At 34.3% G+C, this 25,293-nt stretch overlaps 2 protein-coding genes across 7 annotated transcripts in view; both read left to right on the top strand.

Annotated features, from left to right (window-relative positions):
• Nucleotides 1-25,293, top strand: part of TRAPPC13 (trafficking protein particle complex subunit 13) — a 35,638-nt gene that overhangs the window by 2,563 nt on the left and 7,782 nt on the right. For 4 of the 6 annotated variants that reach the window (XM_005221448.5, NM_001101940.1, XM_010816721.4 and 1 more), the window contains exons 2-9: nucleotides 7,573-7,641; nucleotides 8,197-8,296; nucleotides 9,925-10,009; nucleotides 14,464-14,591; nucleotides 17,536-17,608; nucleotides 19,728-19,772; nucleotides 23,276-23,293; nucleotides 25,136-25,269. In XM_005221448.5, the coding sequence (XP_005221505.1) occupies nucleotides 7,573-7,641; nucleotides 8,197-8,296; nucleotides 9,925-10,009; nucleotides 14,464-14,591; nucleotides 17,536-17,608; nucleotides 19,728-19,772; nucleotides 23,276-23,293; nucleotides 25,136-25,269 (652 nt within the window). The remainder of the gene's footprint in view (nucleotides 1-7,572; nucleotides 7,642-8,196; nucleotides 8,297-9,924; nucleotides 10,010-14,463; nucleotides 14,592-17,535; nucleotides 17,609-19,727; nucleotides 19,773-23,275; nucleotides 23,294-25,135; nucleotides 25,270-25,293) is intronic. The other 2 variants (XM_005221450.5, XM_005221449.5) reach the window with 1 other exon arrangement.
• Nucleotides 1,460-2,942, top strand: SHLD3 (shieldin complex subunit 3). Its single transcript, XM_059878806.1, has one exon. It carries the CDS (start codon nucleotides 1,579-1,581, stop codon nucleotides 2,335-2,337), a length of 759 nt encoding a protein of 252 aa, XP_059734789.1. The 5' UTR covers nucleotides 1,460-1,578; the 3' UTR covers nucleotides 2,338-2,942.

Raw genomic sequence — 25,293 nt, 5'->3', positions numbered from 1 at the left:
AAATCTGTTAGTGAACATTAACAGTAGAGAAAAGAATCATTATGAGATTGGTTACTTTTGACTTTTCAGAACATTGGTCAAATGAGTGTTGTGACATCATGACATGGAGCCTCCACTCACAGTCATCGTGGCAACGGGAGAACGTCATCAAGTAGTTCTCTGATGATTTTTGGAAGAAATGATTCAACCTCTTTTTTGTTTGTTTTTAAAATTTTATTTATTTATGGCTGTGCTAGGGCTTCCCTCATAGCTCAGTCAGTAAAGAGTCTGCCTGCAATGCAAGAGACCTGGGTTCAGTTCCTGGGTGGGGAAGATTCCCTGGAGGAGGAAATGGCAACCCCCTCCAGTATTCTTGCTGCATTATTGAACCTGTGTGTTGTGTACTGGCACTTACTTTTGATGACTTAATTTGGTGTAACTTGAAGACTTCTGTGTTCTAAGAGGAAAAAAGTAAAGCTCTAGCCTTCTTGTTCATCCTCCCAATTGGAATTCAGGAGCCAAGCTACTAAGGTTTTGACACTGCTTAAATGCCCCAATTATATAGATGAGACTTTGTCATGAAACCAGTTCCTACCTAGTCTGATTAAAATAAAAGGTTAAACCATTTTCATGTTTTCATTTGCACTTCAAGTATTTACTTCTGAGAATGAAATAAAATCATTTAAGTATTATATTTGGTAGAATTCATGTAATTTTAAAGTATGAGAGGATCCATTTTCTTCAAGGTAGATTAAAAATTACAGTGATTTTCATTGTCCTCAATTCACATCTCAGATTTTTAAGTACTATTGCATTTTTGTTCATTATCTTCATATGACTCTGCTGCTGCTGCTGCTAAGTCGCTTCAGTCGTGTCCAACTCTGTGTGACCCCATAGACGGCAGCCCGCCAGGCTCCCCTGTCCATGGGATTCTCCAGGCAAGAACACTGGAGTGGGTTGCCATTTCCTTCTCCAAAGCATGAAAGTGAAAAGTGAAAGTGAAGTCGCTCAGTCGTGGTCGCTCAGTCGTGTGCGACTCTTAGCGACCCCATGGACTGCAGCCTACCAGGCTTCTCCTCCGTGGGATTTTCCAGGCAGTAGTACTGGAGTGGGGTGCCATTGCCTTCTCCTCATATGACTCAAGTATTTTAAAAATCTTAATTTACTTTTTGTTTTTGCTATAGTGTTGATTATATATTAATATGTTAATATCAGTACTTCCAAATCTGTTACATCTGTTCAGTTAAATATGTTGATTGTTAGAACTTTTAGGCTAAAAGGATGTTAAGGGTATGTAATCCAGATTCCTTATTTTCTTGAGAGAAAGGACTTCCAGTTTTGTGGACTGCATTCACATTTATCAGTAGCACTCTGATAAATATCATATTAGAATTGGTTTGTTTTTTTTCTTTTTTTCCCTGCCTATCTGTATATAGGCTCTCCCTACCATATCTTATTCTTTGTAATACTTCTACTTTAGGTCCTGTTTACCTCTGATTTGGAAAGAGAGAGAGTCTTGTAATTATAAATTACATTCTAGCTCTGAGGAGCTCAGCTAAGAAATTTTCTCTTCATTAAGAATAGAAGGATTACTGCAGAATGACTACAGAAGTAATATTACATTATCGACCATATGAGAGTGATCCCACACAACTGCCAAAAATTGCAGAGAAAGCAATTCAAGACTTTCCTACACGTCCGCTATTGAGATTTATTCCTTGGTTTCCACGTGATGAGTCCAGACTTCCACTCAAACCTAAAAGGTCACCGCCTGGGATTTCTGAAGAGGCAGCTGAAGATGTGAGACAGTACTTAGCCATTTCAGAATGTAGTATTAAATCACAGAGTTATGATTGCACAGTAGATCTGTTGGAGTTTCAGCCTAATTTGAAAAGAAAGAAGCACTTAATCCAATCACACACGCTGAATGAACAGGCTAATTCTGAAAGTCTGGAGAAACATGCAGAAAAAGAAAAACGGCACAAAAAAAGGTCTTGGAGTGTATCATCACTTCCCAGCAGTAACTGTACTGAAAATGTTTCTCCTTTGTCTAAAAAACTGCAAGATAATCTAAAGGCACTAAATTTGCACTCATTTTATAGAGCAAGATGGACAATAGAACACACTATTTGTAACAACCAGACTCTGGAAGACATTTGGGCAAAACTCAATCGAATTATCAGGAACAACGAACTTCCATCTTGTAATGCTACAATTCAGAGACATTTAGGCCAGATATGGGTGTTCTGTGATATTATGTACTGTGAATATGTGGGGAATCTTCTTAAAGGAAGATTAGCTCTTACTGGGAAAATTAATTTATTTGTGCATAAAAATGGTGTTATTTTTAGTATGTAATGAATTACAGTGATTGTCAAAAAAAAGAATATTCTGAATGAACTGAGTAATAAGTGAAACAGATGAATAAGTTTTTAAGTGTGTGGTTATGTATACAATTTGTGTCCCAGAAGTAAATATCAGGTGCATTCCTAGGTTTTCCAATTAAGTCAGGAACTTTCTGGGTTCTGCTTTGAGCAGCTTTCCTTTAAATGAATTGTGATGGATTATTACTCAAACTGAATTTAAAGGTAAAATGTTCTACTCTTTTTGTTGTGTTACTGCTTTTCCACTAGTTCTATTAGATATTCCTGTGAATTATAGTGAATAGTTTGGATTTTGATAAATTCACAGAATCTAATTATACAGGATTTTTTCTTAACTCACCTGAAGTGTAATGATTTTTTTTTAATAAAACTAAAACCAATTCTGTTGGGAATGATACTCATGTGACATAATGTAATTCAAATTGAAAGACCAGCCCATATTCTGCTTATTATGACCAAAGATATGTAATAGACGATAGCTTATTTGTTGTTTTGAAACAGAAGTACAAAATGTATAATTTGTCTAAGACCGTAATATATCTTTAAGGCAATAAACATTTTTTGAAGTGAAGTATCAAATATGGATAAGAGATCGATTTATTCTTTGTTTAATACAGATAATTCAGTCTGATATTGGTAATGCTAATCACTAGTTCTCTGGTTCTTGGATTCACTGTGGGTTTCCCATAGCAAAATGTTAATGGGTTTACACATCATTTTATAAAAATGTCCAAAGTTGTTATATAATAAAAGTTTTGTTAGAAAGTACATTTAACAAATTTGAATGCCTACCATGAAATAGGTGCTAGAGTAAAGTGGAGAAGGGACAAATGTGGACCCTGCCCTCAGAGCTAACATAGAGACACTATTATTAATATTTAAACTATCCGTAAAAAAATCAGTAAGACTATATTCATTAGGAAGGCAAAAACATGCTTGCCTTGTGGCACAGTGCCTGGCAAGATGAATGTGCCCTTTGGAGGGTTTCTCATAACCCATTCCTCTTGAGGCTCCTTAAAACCTGAGGAGTCTACCAGTTTTTACCTGAAGAGGTTATCTTTTCTAATTAGGTTTCACGCTGTTCAAATACGTTTTTGTTTTCAACTATTAGCACCTTTTTTATTGTCTCAAATGAGACTGCTCTGTAGAAAATAATCACCATGTACATGAATACTTCCAAAAATCTTTAATTAAAAAAATCACCAGGTATAGAGGGAGTTTCCAAGATAACTTCTTCAGTAATTACTTCCTCTTTCATTCATTAGTCATCTTTGCAGTCAAAACTGCTGGTGAAAAGTCAGAAATTATTCATTTTTACCAGTGAACTTTGCAGGTGGCTCAGTGGGAGAGAAACTGCCTTCAGTCAGGAGAACAGGGTTTGATCCCTGGGTGGGGAAGATCCCCTGGAGAAGGAAATGGCAACGCACTCTAGTATTCTTGCCTGGGAAATCCCATGGTTAGAGGAGCCTGGTGGGCTACAGTCCATGGAGTCACAAAAGGGCCGGACCTGACCTACTGTCTAAACAACAGCAACAATGTTATTCAGTTCAGTTCAGTTCAGCCAGTTGTGTCGACTCTTTGAGACCCCATAAATCGCAACACGATAGGCCTCCCTGTCCATCACCAACTCCCGGAGTTCACTCAAACTCATGTCCATCGAGTTGGTGATGCCATCCAGCCATCTCATCCTCTGTCATCCCCTTCTCCTGCCCTAATCCCTCCAGCATCAGGGTCTTTTCCAATGAGTCAACTCTTCACATAAGGTGGCCAAAGTATTGGAGTTTCATCTTCAGCATCAGTCCTTCCAATGAACACCCAGGACTGATCTCCTTTAGGATGGACTGGTTGGATCTCCTTGCAGTCCAAGGGACTCTCAAGAGTCTTCTCCAACACCACAGTTCAAAAGCAGGCAATCATAAACAATTTTTTTGTTGTTGTTCAGGTCTTACACAGCATTAGGTTGTTAATCAAGGGTTAAAAGTTAAGTAATCATAAGACAGGGTCACTTACATAGCCCACAGTGTTTCTTTTCTAATACATTCTTATTTTAAAATGACGATACACAGAACTGAAAATATTCTTAGGAATATTTTCTTATGAGCTTCTTATGAGCAGCTCTTTAATTCAAGAATCACATTAAAAAGAGCTTCTTTGTCTTCATATGTGGCAGATGTAAATTTCTCTAATTTACTCTATATAAATGGCTTTCTTCCCCTTTAGAAACAATGAAAAGGTGAATCAGAACTGGGAAAATGAATTTTACTGCAAATAGTGTCATGATCTTAAAGGAAGAAGCAATTCATGTCTCATCTTCCTAGACAGTACTTAAAGAATTGAGAGTCCACTGCCACATCTTTGAAGCCTTCTTAAGAGTATTTAAAACCTTACGACTGATGATTCTAGCACTAATAGTAGGGCTCAGCAATATTTGTAGGTTCCACTGTTAAGTCATCAATGTGAATAAATTGAGGGGAAAAAAAAACATGTACAGGAAGGTGAATCTGAGGGCATTTGGTGAAATGCCAAAGCATTTAGGGCTTCCCTGGTAGCTCAGCTGGTAAAGAATCCACCTACAATGCAGGAGACCCTGGTTCGATTCCTGGGTTGGGAAAATCCCTTGGAGAAGGGAGTGGCTACCCACTCCAGTATTCTGGCCCGGAGAATCCCAAAGCATTTACTCTAGGAAAGAGGCAACAATACCATAATTTTATTTTTCTCTGTCAATGTTATAAATGTTAATCCATTCCAAGAAAACAGATGTGAAGGGCATCACATGAATTTCTCAGATGAGTTCCTGCATAATGATTCACTTATTTAATCTGCTCAAAATATCCCAGATTATTCCACAGTTCACAAAATTGAATGCCTTAAGGAACTAGACAGGTAAAACTAAATATGGTAAGAACTCTTAAGGATTCGACATAATTTTTTTTAATGTTCTGGCCAAGATAAATGTATGTGCAAGTTGAACTAGCCTCATTCATTAACTAATAACATCAAGCCTACCTTTTTTAATATTTTAATTTATTGAAGACTTTAAAAAGTTTTTTTTTTTTTTTTTTACAAAATTTTAGGTGAAATCTGAATTTCACAATCAAGTGTAAATCAAATGCCTGTATCCTCTTAAGGTTTTACTCTGTTTTCCTAGTTAAAAGTAAGAGTGAAAGAGGTTTGAAACACTTCCCCATTCACTTCTTTTCCACGTCACTGATGTGCAACTGGTTAATGTTCTGAGAGAGAGATGGACTTTGAATTCCCATGAGATGTTTCTAATAAAGGTTGACATTCCAGGTTTACGACCCTGGGCTTATAATAAATAATAGGGAAAATTATTTTTGAGCAGAATGAAGTCATCAGAGTCTAGTTCTGGCATCTATCTGCTTTATAATCTTTTATATATAAATTACCTTCTCAAGGCACCATCCTTATCTGTTATAATAGATAATGATAATTATCTATTATCATTAGAGGATAATGAGGAGGGTAATGATAATTTCAACCTTATAGTTTTGAGAATTAACTGTGTCAGTACTTGTATTTAGCATAAAGTCTGGCACTAGTAAATGTTCAGTAAATATCAACTACACAAGTGACTTTAGAAATTTTAAGGTTAGCTTTTTTTGACTATCTCAGCAGCCATCTATTCACTATAACATCGTTTAATGGCCTCAGTTCATGAAAGTTAAATCTTCAAAAATACCACACTTGAGGATTAGGATGAGGTGCTAATTCTGCCGGAACCTGTCTCAAGTGGCAAGGCTACAAAACTGAACATGATACATAAGAGCTTAAACTACAAGGAGTTTGAATAGGAGTGCTATAAACTAAGAAGTGAATAAACATATTTTGTGATAAATATAAGGTGCTATGAGAGGCGTGCAGAGGCTTCAGTAGTGGCGGCTTCAGTTCTGTCGAGCACAGGCTCAGTGGTTGTGGCACACAGGCTTAGTTGCTCGTGGAATATGGGATCTTCCCAGATCAGGGATTGAACCGATGTTTCCTGCATTGGCAGGTGAATTCTTTACCACTGAGCCACCAGGGAAGCTCCTACGTCATTAAAGTTTTGGGTTTTAGATTTGAATGAACATTTTAATAAAAGTTCTAGGATTCATTTTCTGTAATAGAGTTTGTATGATTTTTACTTCTATATGTTTGTCTTTATTTTGATGTGGTGAAAAGTCAATCTTTGGAAATAATTGAAAAAGATTTTTTAATTAGAATGTCCTATTCTTGCTAGATTAGGTGTAATAAATTTTCAGTTTTTCTGGTTCTCTATTACTTAATTTTTGTCTATTATTTGATACATAAAGTATTTGATATTTGAAAGATAAACTAAATTTCATTTTTCCCAGATAGTGAGCCAGTTTCCTAATACCTTATAGTGTTGATTGGTTTGGCTTCTTAAAATTCTCTAACATATCTGTATGGTTTTATATTAATAAGCCTATTAGTTGATTATTGACTTACATGTTTTGCTGTCTGTTATGTCCAGTTTTTTCTCATTGTTTCCTATGAATTTCTATAGCTTATTTTTGTTTTTCTAGATAAACTTTAGATACATTTTGTCATTTTCCATGAACAAATACTAACTAGTTTTGGTTGGAATTCTATAAACCTACACATTTACTGGTATTTTCATAATGTTTACGGAGAATTAATATTACTTAAAGGGCTACTTACTGAACTTCAGTGATCCATGATTATAACACATGGATAAAGTTTACAAAAATCCTTTTTGCATAAAAGCATTGTTTCATATTCAAAATAGCACATCCTAACTTTTTTCCCCTGTCAGACTAATATTGGTTAATAATAATTTGTTGGTATTGTTTACAATGAAGTTACTCAAGATCTTTTTAAAGTCTAATCTGCTACTATACCTTAAGTTTTCAAATTTTATTTTCTACTTTTTGTATAATGAGACATATTACATTTGTGTATGATTTTTATAATTCCTTGGATTGTAAGTAAAAGCAAAATTGTTCTCTTTGTCATATATAAAATTCTTATTGTTACATATTAACATTTTTAGTAAATTATTGCTGTATAGTATTCTTGGGAAATACTTAATATTATACTAATTTAGGTCATATTTAGATTATATTTTACCGTAGTATAAAATTGATTAACCTCATACATTGAACTTGGGAACACTGGCATAAAATATTAATATCTTCTTTCTTTTTTTCCCTACTTTTCTAAATGACAGTAATGCGGTTGACCAAACCTACTTTATTCACCAATATTCCAGTAACATGTGAAGAGAAAGACTTACCTGGTATGACACATGCTTTATTCTTCTTGTACCTAGGAAAGAGTTGTATTACCTTGGGGATAAGCCTAGCCTTGCCAATCTTACACTAACTATTTGCTGTATCCTTCATTGTTTGTTTTTGTACATGTAAATATGGCCATCTGAGCAGTAAGTCTCACTCATAATCTATAAATCAAGACACTATTGATATCCCATGGCAACAGAGACTTTTAGTTTTAGTAAAAACACATTCCTTGTAATAATACTATTAAAATTTTGTTTATCCTCACATGTTCCATCAATGTATGTTAGCATTCCCTTTATTAAAAATTATTGGAGCTTCTATATTTTATATCTCATGACCTACATTTTCCTTTGTCCCTAAAGTGTTCATTTTCTGTAGAAACAGAATTTTTTGGTGTGCATTGTTGTAATGAAGATTAGAAATTAGATTTTTTTAAAATATAATTTTTGCTCTGAGATTATTTTTTTTAAATATCTCTCAAAACTATTTCTTCACATAAATAAAAGTTATTTACAAGATCAATGTTAGAATTTGATGTTTTTCTCTTTCTACAGGAGATCTCTTTAACCAACTTATGAGAGATGATCCTTCAACTGTAAATGGTGCAGAAATTTTAATGTTGGGAGAAATGTTGACCTTACCACAGAATTTTGGGTAAGAATCGTATGCTCACGTTTGAAACACAATAGCACTCTGAAGCCATTACAGATCATGTTTTCAAAAGATAACTATAGGATGGAAAAATGCTCATGATACATTTAAGTGGTTGAAAAAAAAAATTTAACAGAAATTGTACTCTTTGATTCTGGTTGTTGTTGTTGTTGTTGTTGTTTAAATAAATGCATACCAAGTGTTAATAGTGGTTCCTAGGGTGGTAGAATTTTAACTTTCTTCTTTGGTGGTTGTGGTTTAGTTGCTAAGTCATGTCTAATTCTTTGTGACCCCATGGACTGTGGCTCCAGGCTCCTCTGTCCATAGGATTTTCCATGCAAAATATTGGAGTGGGTTGCCATTTCCTTCTCCAGGATATCTTCCCTACCCAGGGATCAAGCCTGCATCTCCTACATTGCAGGCAGGTTCTTTACCAACTGAGCCAGCAGACAAGCCTATAGATCTTTTTAAATGCCTGTGTATTCCTTTATTTTAAAGGATTCAGTCTCAGCGTCTTTCAGAATCAGCTCTTTTCTTCACCTTCACAGCCCTTTACCATCATAAGTTATTGGACTTGTCAGCTTATTAGGAACTCTAAATGTTTTATTCCTCTCTTGCTCTTAGTTATTCTCTTATTCTAGATTATTACTGAGGTAAAAGCCCCTGGTCCCACTCTGTTTGCAACCAAGATAATTTTTAAAGGTTTATAGAATGTGGTCATTGATTAGTGTCTTGAGAGCTTAGAAATATATTCATGTAAAAAATGTTCATATTAAAATATTTTTATATAAACCTACATACATTTATATGTTAATATGCATTATATATAATATATACTAGGCTTCCCTGGTAGCTCAGCTGGTAAAGAATCTGCCTGCAATGCAGGAGACCCCTGTTCAATTCCTGGGTCGGAAAGATCCGCTAAGAAGGGATAGGCTATCCACTCCAGTACTCTTGGGCTTCCCTGGTGGCTCAGCTGGTAAAGTATCCACCTACAATGCTGGAGACCTGGGTTTGATCCCTGGATTGGGAAGATCCCCTGGAGAAGGGAACAACTACCCACTCCAATATTTTGGCCTGGAGAATTCCATGGACTGTGTAGGCCATGGGGTCGCAAAGAGTAGGACATGACTGAGCCACTACTTATAAAGTAATGCCACTAGTCATTTTGATTAGAATAAGTTAGAAAAGTAAAATAAATTGGTAAAAATACTCTGAAATCAATAACTTGATCCCTTCTAGATTCAGGGCATAAGTTATTTCAAATATTGCCTTTTGTAGCCTCCTTATTAAGACTTTTAACGTGGATCTGATTTCAATGACTTATTTTTAGGAGGGCTGTTAGTTTTGCCAGTAGTTGAGGGTCAAGTTATATAGCATGCTTTATAGATTAAATCTGTATTTTGAATTGCACTAGATAATGAGTGAGCAGCCTAGTGTAAACAAAGAAATACTGAAATAGTATTTCACCTGAGTTACGGAAGCCACTCTGCCATGACAAGGCTGTAATCCATGAAGGGATTACTATCCTTTAGTAACTTCTCTATTTGATATTCTCAATGGTGCATAAATAGAATATTTGTGATAAAACTTGAATGGATTTCTGTCTAAAAATTTATTTTATTTCACAGGAATATATTTTTGGGAGAGACCTTTTCCAGTTATATCAGTGTCCATAATGATAGCAATCAAGTTGTAAAAGATATATTGGTTAAAGTAAGTGGCATTCTTTTCGGGGATAATTTTTTTTTTTTTTACTTTATAATTTCTATTCTTAATGTTTTGAGACTTCATTAAAATACATGTTCGATACTGACTTTTTAATTGTTATTATTAGCAAGTATTAATTGAACACCCTAAGTTATAAGATATGCTTTGAACAGAATCATTGTTCCTTATCCTCAAAGTTTGTGATAGCTTGGATGAGAAAATATACCAAAGGTAAATAGCACTTAAATTTCTGTTAATGATTTATGATTAACACAATAAAGGCTGAATTTCAGAGGAGAGATCATCACTGGGGATTGCATCATTCAGGAAGGGCTGTTGAAGGAGAGGGAACACAGAAAGGTCTTGAAAGAATGGCAGGGTTTAGAAGGAAAGACGAAAGAGGGGCGTGGCGATTGGAAGCAGGAACATAGGAATATGTAGTGTGTTCTTGTAGCAGTGAACAGAATTCACTTAGTAAAAGCAAGTAAGGTTGTATAGATAGGTAGTAACCACACAGTAAGTGAGCATCTTGAAAGCCAGACTAAGTCTGAGGTTATTTTAAGACAGTGTGCAATCAGTGGAGAATTTTGAGCAGAGGTTCGTGTTGGAAGGCTAACACAAAAGCATTGTATGGGATGGTTTGTAGGAAATAAGCCAGTTAGAAGATTCTTACAGTTTTGAGAATCAAGAGATAGAATATGCTAGCTCATTTAAACACCTTGGATATATTCACAAAGAAAAAGAGCTTGAAAAAGAAAAAAATTCATTGTCAAATCTGTATTCACGTGGCATTTATAATAACAAATGAGACAATACTAATAAATATCCTACTTTGAAGTCTTTGCGTTAGGAAATATTAGGTTAGAATTTACTGCAGAAAGCTTGTTAACTGATTTCTTTTTTAAATAAAATCTTTTTAAAAGTTTTAGTTCTTACAGACAAAACCACTGCCACTCCTCATGACTTAATGTGATCTTTGCTTTCTCTGTATTTTTCTTGACATTTGCTTTGAAGTTTTATCACAATTTCATTGATTTCATTATTTGACAAACATTTATTAATTGCCTACTGTGTGCCAGGCTCTGTGTTACAGTGGTGAAGAAGAGAAGACATCCCTTTTTAAATCCTGCTCATCCAAAAACCAATTTGGAGCATGAAACCTACCCTGTAATTGTATTCCCCTTCCTCAAGCCAGCCAGCCATCCCTCTTTTACTCTGTATTATCTTCCCAAAACATTTAAATTCCATAGGGACAGAGATTTTGGTCTCTTTTTTTCACTGCTTTATCTCCAATTCCTGGAAAAGTCCTGGTGGTAATTAGGAAGTAAATGTTAAGTGCAGCAGTTATAACATGAAAAAGGAAAAAGGTATAAGTGTTTAGCTATATATATAATACATACTGTAGTTATGATTCATGTTTAACAGGTAACACATAGGGAAACAAACTGGACAGAAAGCCCATGGGTTTGACTGTTTTCTTTTCTTCCCCTCCTCCTTCTCTAATGTCTAAAATGTTAAAGAATTTTGAATTTTAGTTTCGTTGCTTATTAGTTGTATAACCTATGGAGAGTTGTTCTTTCTGTGTTCTCTCACTTGTATGTAAAACAGGGATGGTACAATTACCTGCTTCAGGATTTATTCAGTCACTAAGTCGTGTCCCACTATTTGCAACCCATGGACTGCAGGATGCCAGACTTCCGTGTCCTTCCCTCCGTCTTGGAATTTGCTCAAACTCATGTCCGTTGATTCAGTGATGGGATCCAAACATCTCATTCTCTGTCGCCACCTTCTCCTCCTGCCCACGATCTTTCCCAGCAGCAGGGTCTTTTCTAGTGAGTCAGCTCTTTGCATCAGGCCAAAGTGTTGGTGCTTCAGCTTCAACCATCAGTTCTTCCAAAATGAATATTCAGGGTTCATTTCCTTAAGGATTGATTGGTTTGATCTTGCTGTCCAAGGGACTCTCAAGAGTCTTTTCCAGTACCACAGCTTGAAAGCATCAATTCTTCTGCATTCAGCCGCCTTCATGGTCCAACTCTCACATCTGTACATGACTACTAGAAAAACCATAGCTTTGACTGTACAGACCTTTGTCGACAAAGTGATGTCTCTGCTTTTTTAATACTCTGTCTAGGTTTGTCATAGCTTTTCTTCCAAGAAGTAAGCATCTTTTTAATTCCATGGCTATAGTCACCATCTGCAGTGATTTTGGAGCCCAAGAAAATAAAATCTGCAACTTTTTCCCCTTTTCCCCATCTATTTGCCATGAAGTAATGGGACCAGATGCCATGATCTTAGTTTTTAGAATGTTGATTTTTAAGCCAGCTTTTTCACTCTCTTCTTTCACCTTAAGCAAGAGGCTCTTTAGTTTCTCTTCACTTTCTCCCATTAGGATAGTATCATCTGCATATCTCATATTGTTGATGTTTCTCACAGCAATCTTGATTCCAGCTTGTGATTGCTCTAGCCTGGCATTTCACATGATGTACTCTGCATATAAGTTAAATAAACAGGGTGACAATATACACCCTTGATGTACTCCTTTCCCAATTTTGAACCAGTCTGTTGTTCCATGTCTAGTTCTAACTTATGCTTCTTGACATGCATACAGATTTCTCAGGACACAGATCAGGTGGTCTGGTATTCCCATCTCTTTAAGAATTTTCCACAGTTTGTTGTGATCCACATGGTCAAGGCTTTAGTATAGTCAGTGAAGCCTTAGTAAATATTTTTCTGGAATTCCCTTGCTGTTTCTATGTCCAACGGATGTTGGCGATTTGATCTCTGTTTCCTCCGCCATTTCTGAATCCAGCTTGTACATCTGAAAGGTCTCAGTTCCTGTACTGTTGAAGCTTGTCGCAGGCATCAGGTGAGTAAAGTGCTTAGAACAGGGCCTTGCGCATGGTAGGGGCCCAGTGTGAGCTACTACTACTGTTTAGTAACTGAATATAATAACAAAAGAGAGGGCACTAATAAATATCCACTTTGAAGTGCCTGCATTAAGAATGTTAGGTTAGAATTTACTGCTAAAAACTGAATTTTTTTAAACAAAATCTTTTTAAAAGTCTTAGCTCTTACAGGCAAAACCGCTTCCACTCCCTGTGACTTAATGTGATCTTTGCTTTATCTGTATTTTTCTTGACACTTGCCTTGAAGTTTTATCATAATTTCATTATTTGACAAACCTTTATTAATTACTTACTGTGTGCCAGGCACCATGTTATAGCAGTGAAGAAGAGAACACAAGAGGTTCCTACTTCAATGCTGCTGCTGCTGCTAAGTCGCGCCAGTCGTGTCCGACTCTGTGCGACCCCCACAGACTGTAGCCCATCAGGCTCCCCCATCCCTGGGATTCTCCAGGCAAGAACACTGGAGTGGGTTGCCATTTCTTCCTCTGATGCATGAAAGTAAAAAGTGAAAGTGAAGTCGCTCAGTCGTGTCCGACTCTTAGCGACCCCATGGACTGCAGCCTACCAGGCTCCTCCATCCATGGGATTTGCCAGGCAAGAGTACTGGAGTGGGATGCCATTGCCTTCTCAATAGACCATTTTTGGTAGGGGAGATGGAAAGAAACAGGTGGGCAAAAAATCATAAGGTAATTACAGGTGGTAATAAATGTTACAAAAGAAATTAGCAGGGAATGTGGTAGAAAGTAACTTAGTGGGGGCAGGTTGCTAAGTTAGAGAAACTGGTTCTTTCTTAGTTGATGACTTTAATGTTGATCTCTACTTCTGCAAATCAGTTGGTTTCTGACTTCTAATGTTGTTTTGAATGATTGTTTACCTTTTAGTGCTATATACTAACACGTGTACACATCTGTATATGTTTCTGTAATATCCATCTGTCTATATATAAATTTTAAAACCATAGGTTCATATGGATGCCCCAAATTCCAGTCCAGTACCAAAGGTTTCATTGTAGCCTTCTCACTTTTCTTATTTGTACTTTTTTGTCCCCAAAGGTCAGAAACCTGTCTCTTGCTACCCATAATGTATATGTTTTTTGTTTAATCCTGGTATACACATAGAAGTTTTAAAATTGCTAATCTGTACCCTTGCCAAAAAGCAGATGTTCAAGAGTAAAACATTTGTATGCCATTCTTTTTGTTTTTAGCTTTTGTTTGCCAAACGTAAATTGGTTCTTACTTTTCCTTTGCCCTTGGTATGGTTGTGTTCATTTGCAGTAGTTAGGTTCATTTGATGCTGTATGGATTCCATTTTGGATTCCCCCTACTTCATGGCTGATTTATTTATTTTCAGATGTGCGTTTGTATGAACCATTACTCTTTTCTAAGCATCAGAGAAATGTGACATCTCTACAGAGAGATGTGTACAGAGAAGTGTCACTCTCCTTTCATCCCTACTGCCTTGCTTGCTCCTGTTCCCCTATTCCTTCTACCCATACTCACCCACAACCTGTAGGTAACCAAGTTCACTTGTATTTTATTCTCTCTTTCTTTCAAGGCTGATCTTCAGACAAGTTCTCAGCGTTTGAATCTTTCAGCCTCTAATGCTGCAGTGGCTGAACTTAAACCCGATTGTTGTATTGATGATGTCATACACCATGAAGTAAAGGAAATTGGAACACACATGTAAGAATTAGTTTTACTACATGTCAAAGGCTTTTACTTATAACAGCCTTTATCTGAAATTTTTGCTTTATTTCCACTCATTATCAAGCCTGAAAAATTACTTCAGAAGGAGTTTTATGTGCCATGTTTACATGTTTGCCAGAAACAGACTTTAAACAAAATGTTTATTGTGTAAGGGGAAAAAAATGTTCATTTATCTCTAGTTTTATTTTTGCATCTGCAGTCTGACTGAAAAATAAAAATCCATGCTGCAAACCTTTAAAACCCAGGTGGTACTCTAAAAATACTTTTACAGTATGTTTATTCTTTTGAAATGCTAACAACTGATGTTAATAACATTTATTTTTAAATTCACAGCTTTTCAGTTCTGGGTTTAACTATATAAATACACTCTATCCTGAGAGTTCAAAAGTAGAGAACCAAAATAAAACAAACTATGAGAGGAAAAAGAAATGTCAAATTCTGTATCCCTGGCCTGTGTAGGTATTTGAATGTGAATGCTCTGTTTTTCTTTGTCTGAGAGGCAAAAATGAACAATTCAGAGCCACCTAAAGTAATTTTAGATTTCTCTATCTGCCTTACCACTCCCACATATAGTTGATTCTCAAAGTCCTATTCTTGTTAATTATCTCTCAGTAGCTTCTCTTCATCTCTTCTTACATCACCATTTCTGTTTCTCTTTCTTGTCTTAAAGAAGTACATATAATATTATCTATCATTTAATAATAAAATAATAATTTTTATTTATATATATATATAAATTTATATATTTATTATAATTATAATTTATTTATATATTTTATATATAATTATATATATAATAAATATATATTTATTTTATAATATAATAATATTTATTATAAAAGTGCCTCTGTTTAGGCACTTTTTAATGTATATTCTGGGCTTCCTTGGTGGCTCAGATCGTAAAGAGTCTGCCTGCAATGCAGGAGACCCAGGTTCGATTCCTGGGTCTGAAAGATCCTCTGGAGAAGAGAGTGACAACTCACTCCAGTTTGCTTGCCTGGAGAATCTCATGAGCAGAGGAGGCAATCCATGGGATCCCATAAAGTTAGACATGACTGAGCAACTAACACTAATACATATTCTGTGGTTGGTATAAGCTTTGGTGTCAGATTTTCTGGAATTCAGATGTTAGCTCAATCATTTATTTAACTATGTGGTCTTGAATAAGTCACCTAACACTTCAGTGATCTCCCATTACCCTTAGGAAATTCTGACTTTATATAGTTTTTGCAGAGCTCTCCATACCTAATCCTTAACAAATAGTCTCGTTCCACCTTTCATCATACTTCGCTCCCACTTTACACTGCGGTTATATTGGACTGTTTTACCTCTGAATTCCTCCACAACTTGAAATGTATTCTTCTCTTATAAAGGAATGCCTATGTCATTTTGTTTAGTTTAATTTTACTTCTTCAAATATTTTTCTATGTCTTTTGTACTTGAAATTATTCACTGAGTGCCTGCTGTTCCCATTAAAGTATGAATTCCACAAAGTTGGCTGTATCCTCAGAATTTAGCAGAGAAATAGTGGTCAATATTTGTTGAAATTGAGTTTATTGAAATGATAATAAATGTGTAAAATCCCCATTTTACAGAAAATGAGACTTTTGTAGAATTAAATAGCCAGTAAATAATGGCATGGAGCTCAAATCTAGCTTCAAAATCTGTACTTTGTTTCCAACCGTGAATACTAGGAGAGCAGGTGTTGAGTTTTGATCAACTCTAAATCCCTAGCACCTAGTTTAGTACCAGGTACAAATATAAAAAAGAAATTAAATTACCTATAATGTCACCTCCTAGCATAACCACTATTAAGATATTGGTATACTTCAGTCTTTTTATGTGTATATATAACAGATATGTATAAATAAATAATATTTTGTAAAATTGTGATAAAATTACCCCATGGCTTTATCTTTTTTAATGCACCAAGAACATTTTCCCACTTGAGTCAGTATTCTTTGAAAAGATTCTTAAAATGATTTTATCTACACAGTTGGACCATGTACTGTAATTTGTTTACTCTGATGTTAAACTTTCCACTTGTTCAGTTATAAATAACACAGTGATGAACACCTTAATATTTCCTGTGATAGATTACTTGAAATGGGTTTACTATAGGAGCATATAAGCATTTTTAAGACTCCTTTCCTGAAGGATTGTTTTCTCAATTTTTATAACCAGTAGCAGTATAAAGAGATTCAGTTTCTCTAAACCCTCAACAACCCTGTTATTTCTTGGAAGGAATTTTTGCCAGATCTTAAGATGGGGAAAAATCTTACCTCATTATTGTAATTTGTAATTTGTTTTTTCAACTACTTGTAAGGGTGAACATTTTCATATTTTTGTTAGTATATCATGGTACTGTGATTTATATTCTTTTCTCCTATTTTGAGTGAGATACTAATGTTATGCCTACAAAGCTTGATATTGTTAGAAGCCTTTTATCCCAATATGTTGTCCTTTTTTAAATTTTGTTTTAGTGTCTTTGATTTATCCAGTTTGTAAATTTGTAGAGGTCATCCTTTCCATTGGATTTATATTAAAAAGCCTTTCCTCATCTTGGAATTTTTTTTTTAAATTTGTTATTTTCTTCTAGTTTATGTGAACTTATTTTTAATATTCAACTGTTTAGTTATCCTGGTGTTTATTTTGGATCATGCTTCACTTTTTGAAGAAAAAGTTTCTGACTCTGTCTTTAAAAATGGTATATCTTATTTTACTAATCATAGCTTTCTTGTTCATGGAAATATATCTATATCTACTGAAACTTTTTTTCCTGCTCTAGGCTCATTTGACTACACTTTCACATCATTGGTATATTTTCAAATTTGTTGATAGAGTTGAAATGTAGTAGATTAGGTATTAAAAAACAAAATTGAAAAGATTCAGAAATCATTAAGACATCTTTCTGTTTCAGCTTGGTGTGTGCAGTGAGTTACACGACTCAGAGTGGAGAAAAAATGTATTTTAGAAAATTCTTCAAGTTTCAGGTATTAAATCTGATGGTGGGAAATGGTGTTTAGGTGCCTTCCCCCTACCACCTCAGCCCCCAGGAAATTACAGCTATTTATCTGCAATAAAAACAGACTCCAAATAAAGCAAATACTCTTAATGTTTTTGAATTTGTCATGTTACTAGCAATCTAAAGTCAGACTAAGTTAAATAAAAACAGAAATTATCATTGGCAGTATAATGTTTTTATTTTAAAAAAAAATTGTTTGGTTTTCATGCCTTGACAAAACATGCAAGAATCCAGAAGATGGATAAAATGACTATAAAGTCCAGACAAAATAAGTGTCAATAATATCAGATTTCTAAAGAAATATTTAAATGAAGGATTATTGATTTGGGTTAAGTGGACCAAGCTTCCTTCAGAGAAATCATGAGTCACTGAAATTGCAGTTAGAAGTTTTTATTAATACACAGTTTTCAAAGTCCATAATCAAAGAATAATTTAAAACCACTGTTTTAACGCATCTGTGTGTATGGATAGGGAAATGAGATGACCATATACAGTTATGTAGATTTAGATATGACACTATATATATTTTTTACTCCTCTGTACGTGGAAGAAAAAGTACTATCGATAGGAAGAAAAAAATTATTATTGCTTTGTTGTTATTGCTTTTGTTATCACTCATCTGTTTAAGATTTTGCATGTCTTTTAAAAGAAAATAAAAGGTTTGATTGTTTATTTTGATAAATATACTTAGTGAAATATGTAGAGAAAAATACACAAACATATATGTGTTCAGTTTAGCAAAATACTGTGAAGTGTAAATCCATATAACTCATGTAATTGTCACCCAGTAAAGAAATTATGGTAGCTTCTTTTAAAATGCCTTTGGGATTGTTTTTGTTTGTTTTTGTTTTTACAAGAATATTGCATATCCATTTGAAAAGTCTATTACAATTAAAATTGGAAAATGCCTTTGACAAGCATAAACCCAAGATTTAAAAAAAATAAGCAAAATAAATGGCCAACCAGCAGTGTAAGAGGGTTCCCTTTTCTCCACACCCTCTCCAGCATTTATTGCTTGTAGACTTTTGGATCACAGCCATTCTGACTGGCGTGAAATGGTACCTCATTGTGGTTTTGATTTGCATTTCTCTGATAATGAGTGATGTTGAGCATCTTTTCATGTGTTAGCCATCTGTATGTCTTCTTTAGGAAATGTCTATTTAGTTCTTTGGCCCATTTTTTGATTGGGTCGTTTATTTTTCTGGAATTGAGCTGCAAGGAGTTGCTTGTATATTTTTGAGATTAGTTGTTTGTCAGTTGCTTCATTTGCTACTATTTTCTCCCATTCTGAAGGCTGTCTTTTCACCTTGCTTATAGTTTCCTTTGTTGTGCAGAAGCTTTTAATTTTAATTAGGTCCCATTTGTTTATTTTTGCTTTTATTTCCAATATTCTGGGTGGTGGGTCTTAGAGGATCCTGCTGTGATTTATGTCGGAGAGTGTTTTGCCTATGTTCTCCTCTAGGAATTTTGTAGTTTCTGGTCTTAAGTTTAGATCTTTAATCCATTTTGAGTTTATTTTGGTGTATGGTGTTAGAAAGTGTTCTAGTTTCATTCTTTTGCAAGTGGTTGACCAGGTTTCCCAGCACCACTTATTAAAGAGATTGTCTCTAGTAAGCCAGAAAGAAAAACACCAATACAGTATACTAACGCTTATATATGGAATTTAGAAATATGGTAATGATAACCCTGTATGCGAGACAGCAAAAGAGACACAGATGTATAGAACAGTCTTTTGGACTCTGTGGGAGAGGGAGAGGGTGGGATGATTTGGGATAATGGCATTGAAACATGTATAATATCATATAAGAAACAAATCACCAGTCTAGGTTCGATGTAGGATACAGGATGCTTGGGGCTGGTGCACTGGGATGACCCAGAGGGATGGTACGGGGCGGAAGGATGGAGGGGGGTTCAGGATGGGGAGCATGTGTACACCCATGACGGATTCATGTTGATGTATGGCAAAACCAATACAATATTGTAAAGTAATTAACCTCCAATTAAAATAAATAAATTTAATTAAAAATAAATAAACAAATGGCCAAATGATAATAATCTTCTTTGATTGGTATGCTTTATTCAACTAGGTTCTCAAACCATTGGATGTGAAAACCAAATTTTACAATGCAGAGGTAAGTGTGAGCACCTAATGGGATTTCATGTTCAACATTAAGATCTTATCTGACTAAAATTCTCATGTATTATATTTCTTTTCATATCAGAGTAAATTGCTGATATGACTACAAATTACTTGTGAAAAATGAGCATAAAGTTAAATCACAAGTGATTAATTTCACTGCAGATCTCTTTTAATCTGCTGTTTTCAATTTACATGGAATCAATATGCCTTGATTTTTATTCTCATTAACTTTGAGGCTTTCACCTCCTTTCATTAAATGATGACCCTATGCTTCCATTTAATAGTTGTTGTTCCTGTCTAAAAACATTAGCAATCTGTTAAATATTTATAAATGTTGTTGTGATATTGCAAAAATTGAAGTAGTAGATCTAAACCTGCAAAAAATATTTAATATTTATATAGAAAAATATTAAGTAGAACTCAATACATTAAATTCTTTGTCCTGAAAAGTCAGTGTGAGATTGCTAAGTTTAGTGAATGATTTGAATTTCTCCTTAGGAGAAACAAATTTGGCAAAAATATAGAAAAGAGTAACTTTTAGAATAGAAGATTATCTTCTGTTCTAACAAAAGATATAGAATATAATTTGTTATAAGGAAAAGGTTTAATTCTTGAATTTCTTTTACAAAATTCTATTTTATCCTGGTATCTAGAATTCCAGAAAAAACAGATTTCCTATTGGGCCTCTTACTCCCGAAAAATCATGTGTTTCAGATCATAATGATAAACTCAGAGATATTCAAATATAGCATTTTGAAATGCAAATTATGTCTGTTACTCCAAAACCAGGTGATAAGAAATTTGTAGTCACATGTCAAATTTGATAATATTATTTTTACCATCAGCATCTCAGAGTTTTTATTCACTATAAAGTTTGTGCTACAGCTGGGCATACCAAAACATCTAAGATAAGGAACCTAACCCTGAAGTAAAAACCTATCAGGAGAAAAGAAAAAAGTGCATAAAATAAAAAAGTTACTAGTATAGTATATAGTGAGACTAGAGAGACTGGTACAAAAAAATGTGCTACAGGAACTCTGGGAATGAGATTCTGGAGTAGTCTAAGAAAGCTTCATGGTAAAGAAAGAGAACTGCCTCAGAGTCCAGAAGGAATAGGTGCTGGAAATGTAGTGTCAGAGCAGTGAAGGTGTTCCAAGCAGAGGTGCAAGTGGAACATTGAGTATGTAGTGAAGAGTATACATATCACTATTTGATGGCAGGATTCAGTCTCATCAAGGAGATTATTAGATGTTTAAAGAGTTGATGTTTCTTTGTGGGGAGGGATAGGAGAATTGGGATAATACATATTTGTTCTACCTTTTTTTGTTATTAGTAATATATGTACTTAAATAGTCTTAATTTATTATTTTGCTGGAAAAGATTTCATTCATAGTATGAGGGGAGATTGGTAACTATTCTATTAGAAAAAACAGTTTGGAAAATTAAAAACAAATATGTAGGTGGGTCTTTTTTTTCCTGTAACTGACTCCTAGGAAAGCACATACTAAACTATTTTAAGTTTTCTTTGTTGAAATATGGTGGTACATGAGGGTACTTGTCAAGTAGTTTCATCACACCAATATTAAGGGTGAATTGCAAATTTTTTTAATTCCTAATAATTCCATAAATAACATAAAAGTAACATACTCCCCAAGAAAAAAGGAAGAAACCCACAAGTTTACCACAGCAAAAAAGTAATTGATTCTTCATTAACCAGTTTTCTCTTTCAGTCTTTACTCATTTGTATATAATATTCTGTTCTTATAGTAACAATTTTGCTTTTTCAATTAACATTACATATAGACATGATCTTTAATGTAGACTTTGCCAACAAACTTCAGCTAAAAAATTTTCATAAAATTCTGAATTTTGAAAGTGACATTTCTTTAAAAATGAGGAGTGAGCAAATAGCATTTAGGATCTTTCTAATACATTAGGTATTACCTATTAGGCAAACTAATACTGTCCTGCCTGTGGCATAAAGCAGATTCTTTTAACCCCAACTAGGAAATTTGGGAGTTAGTTAAGCATACTAGTTTCAATAGTTTATTACACTATTCCATAGACCTTACCTGACAACTATTGTTAGCCCCACATTTGTCGCAAACATGTTTTTTTATGCTGCATCTAAAAATACTATGTGAATTACCAAAAGGAAAACAAGTTTAAGAAAGCTTTGCTAGGGAAAAAAAATGATATAAGAAGCTAGGCTTCAAACCTTTGGTTACCTGCTGAGTATAGTGCTCTATGCAAGGTACTGAAGAGAAATAAATATAAACTGAAATCTTCCCTATCCTCATAGCACTTAGATTTAGTGGAGGAGACATAACAGTGCTTCCCTGGTGGCTCAGGCGGTAGAGTTTGCCTGCAGTACGGGAGGCCCAGGTTCAATCACCTGGGCGGGGAAGATCCCCTGGAGAAGGAAATGGCAACCCATTCCAGTATTCTTGCCTGGAAAATCTCATGGACAGAGGAGCCTGGTGGGCTACAATCCATGGGGTCACAAAGAGTCGAACATGACTGAAGTGACTTAGCACTTGATATGACTTGATATCACAGTGTAAGCACCCCCACCCACCCTGATCATGAAGTGTACTTATACTCTGGGAACATAGGTGAAAAATGATTTCCAGCTTGATGTTTGATGAAAGAGCTGACATTTGAGATGGCCCATGGGAAATAAGCAACTTTAGCTGCTGCTGCTAAGTCGCTTCAGTTGTGTCCAACTCTGTGCGACCCCATAGACGGCAGCCCACCAGGCTCCCCCGTCCCTGGGATTCTCCAGGCAACCCAACTGGAGTGGGTTGCCATTTCCTTCTCCAATGCATGAAAGTGAAAAATGAATGTGAAGTTGCTCAGTCGTGTCCAACTCTTAGCAACCCCATGTACTGCAGCCTACCAGGCTCCTCCGTCCATGGGATTTTCCAGGCAAGAGTACTGGAATAGGGTGCCATTGCCTTCTCCAACTTTGGCTATATATATATATATATATATATATATATGAAAAGAAGACGAACTATGAAATCTGTTAACTCTCAATTGTTTGAAGTGGTCTAGTTCAGCATTCCCTGAAGTGTAAGATCCCATTATTAGATAAATTTAGAAGAAGCTATACAGTATCTGTCCTGAATGTGGCAGATATTTGTATACCCATCCTAAGTAATCTATGAAGAATTACAAAGTGGTAAGAATTTAAAGAATTATAAAGGCACGGGATATGCCTCTCTCCCCTAAAGTATGCCCTTGAGTATTTGCTCCTGTTTAAGTGTTCACCTGCAGTGTTCTTTCTATTCATTTAACCTTAGCATTTTCACCTTTTTAGAAAAATGATTTGTCATATTTCTTTGTGTTACTTTCTGTTTACGTCCTTGTTTTACTAATGCTGTCTTGTTTAGTAAATTTAAAAAATGCAGAAATGCATTTAATTTTAAAGTTATTCTTTTCCTTTAACATTTAATCTGATTTTTCTAATTTTTCTTTTTATTTTTCCATTAGAGTGACCTCAGTTCTGTGGTAATTTGATTTTTTATTATAAATTTATATGCTTTTCTTACTTACCACTTTTTGACTTTGCCTAATTAATCTCTCCATACAAAACATAGTGGAAAAACAAAGTTAGTTGTGAATATACTTATGTGACTTTGAAAATATGTATATAATTTGTACTTTTTATATTATATTGATTGTCTTATTATATGAGAAAGTATACGTCAAAGACTAAATTGTCATATTGAAACAATTATATTCTTATATTAGTGTGTTTTCTGTAGTATTTTTTAAAAGAGGCCTTGTTAGCCTTGTTTCAATAGCCTTCGAATTTTCAACATCTTAACATAAAATATCCTGTGATCCTTCACATCTTTGAATGAACTGTGTAGTTGAAATTCATCTTCAAATGCACAGTGGTTTTAGTCTTAATTCTGGGTCAGGTAAAGATGGCCCTTTAACAGTAAACTGAAGAAAATTAAATTTTCCCAAGTTGGTTAAAATCATATTTTCAAATTTCTGTTTAATATAAGCAACATTTGCTTATAAATTATATACACAATAAAAACTGTCTTAGCACTGAATTCTTAATTTTTTAAGTGTCAAGTAACTTTATACTAACTGTTCAAACTAACTTAATTTTCCATTATGCTGCTTGTTTTTCCTTTCATTTTATCTAAGCTCTTCTAAACTTATGCAGAAATTGAATTTTTAAATTTGAAATGTGGGTCTATGGTTATTTTTTTTAAGCAATGGATTGATGGGATATATTTACTTTTTGTTTTTTTGAGAAAAAATAAAGTGCTGTTGAATGTGTACTTTCTTTTAAACTGATAAATCATTATATTTCTATTTTATTAGGGCACATGTACCCAGGACAAAATAATAATATATTAAATTATAATTCCATCATTATAATTTGCAAATAATTTCCATTTTTATGGATTTAGTGTTAAAAAAGCCAAGTGCCAACATTTTTTGGTCATAGTTTATTTTATTTCTGTATATATATTACTATGAAACTTTTTGAATAAAGTAATTCTAGAATATCCTTAGTATACCATTTTATATATGTTTGTATCAAAAAAGAGGCAAGTTGTCTGTTATCCTGCCATTATATATCCCCCAAAATAACAAAATAGCATAAAAGAATGTTTAGCATAATTAGGGAATTTTAAAAATTATGTAAAAGTACATATGTAATTACCCCATGACTGAAATACTGCTGTATCTGTCAGTAAGACTACAAAGTACCTTTTCTTTGATTTAAAAACTCAAAGATTTCAAGTATAACTCACTTGTTTTTTGCCCTGAATATACACTTAACAATAAACTGGGGAATCACTAATGAACACTAAAATAATTGCTTTATAAAGTTAAATCCTATAAGATTATAAAATAGATTATTCACTATACTATCTAATTTGAAATAATAATGAAAATTAAGTTAAATTATGCTGAAATAGTATAACAAAGACCTAATTATCTTAACACATTTCTGAAATGCTAAGTGCACAGGTGTATTCATTATCCTAGATTGCATTTTCACATTTGAATAACTTACCAGAAATTTTAAGATATATGTGAATGAAATTCCAGTTAAACATTTTTGGATGTCAATTCAAAAAAATATTATAGTTATCCCCCATCCATTGTTTGATAACTTATCAGTTGACTAACACTTGACTTTGCCCCTGTTAATTATGTTAGGATAAAGATTTCTTTTCTTGCATTAATTATGATAACTTTGATTTGCAGGCATGAACTAATCACATTTATGGTTAATGTTTTTTCTTCAAATAAATTAGATATTGTTGTTGAGGTAAATACTTTAAACACCATCATACTTTGGTGGATTTTTTTTTTCAGACTGATGAAGTATTTCTTGAAGCCCAGATTCAGAATATTACAACCTCACCTATGTTTATGGAGAAAGTTTCATTGGAGCCATCTATAATGTACAATGTAGCAGAATTAAATTCAGTCAACCAAGCTGGAGAATGGTAAATATGAATTGTGAACTATTT

Source organism: Bos taurus, chromosome 20 (genome assembly GCF_002263795.3).
Source record: "Bos taurus isolate L1 Dominette 01449 registration number 42190680 breed Hereford chromosome 20, ARS-UCD2.0, whole genome shotgun sequence".
In the NCBI taxonomy this organism is placed as follows: Eukaryota; Metazoa; Chordata; class Mammalia; order Artiodactyla; family Bovidae; genus Bos; species Bos taurus.
This window is presented reverse-complemented; position numbering and strand designations above follow the sequence as displayed.

What these genes read in the sequence shown, in the direction of transcription:
- SHLD3 (XM_059878806.1), top strand. Translation starts at nt 1,579, where the DNA reads ATGACTACAGAAGTAATATTACATTATCGACCATATGAGAGTGATCCC.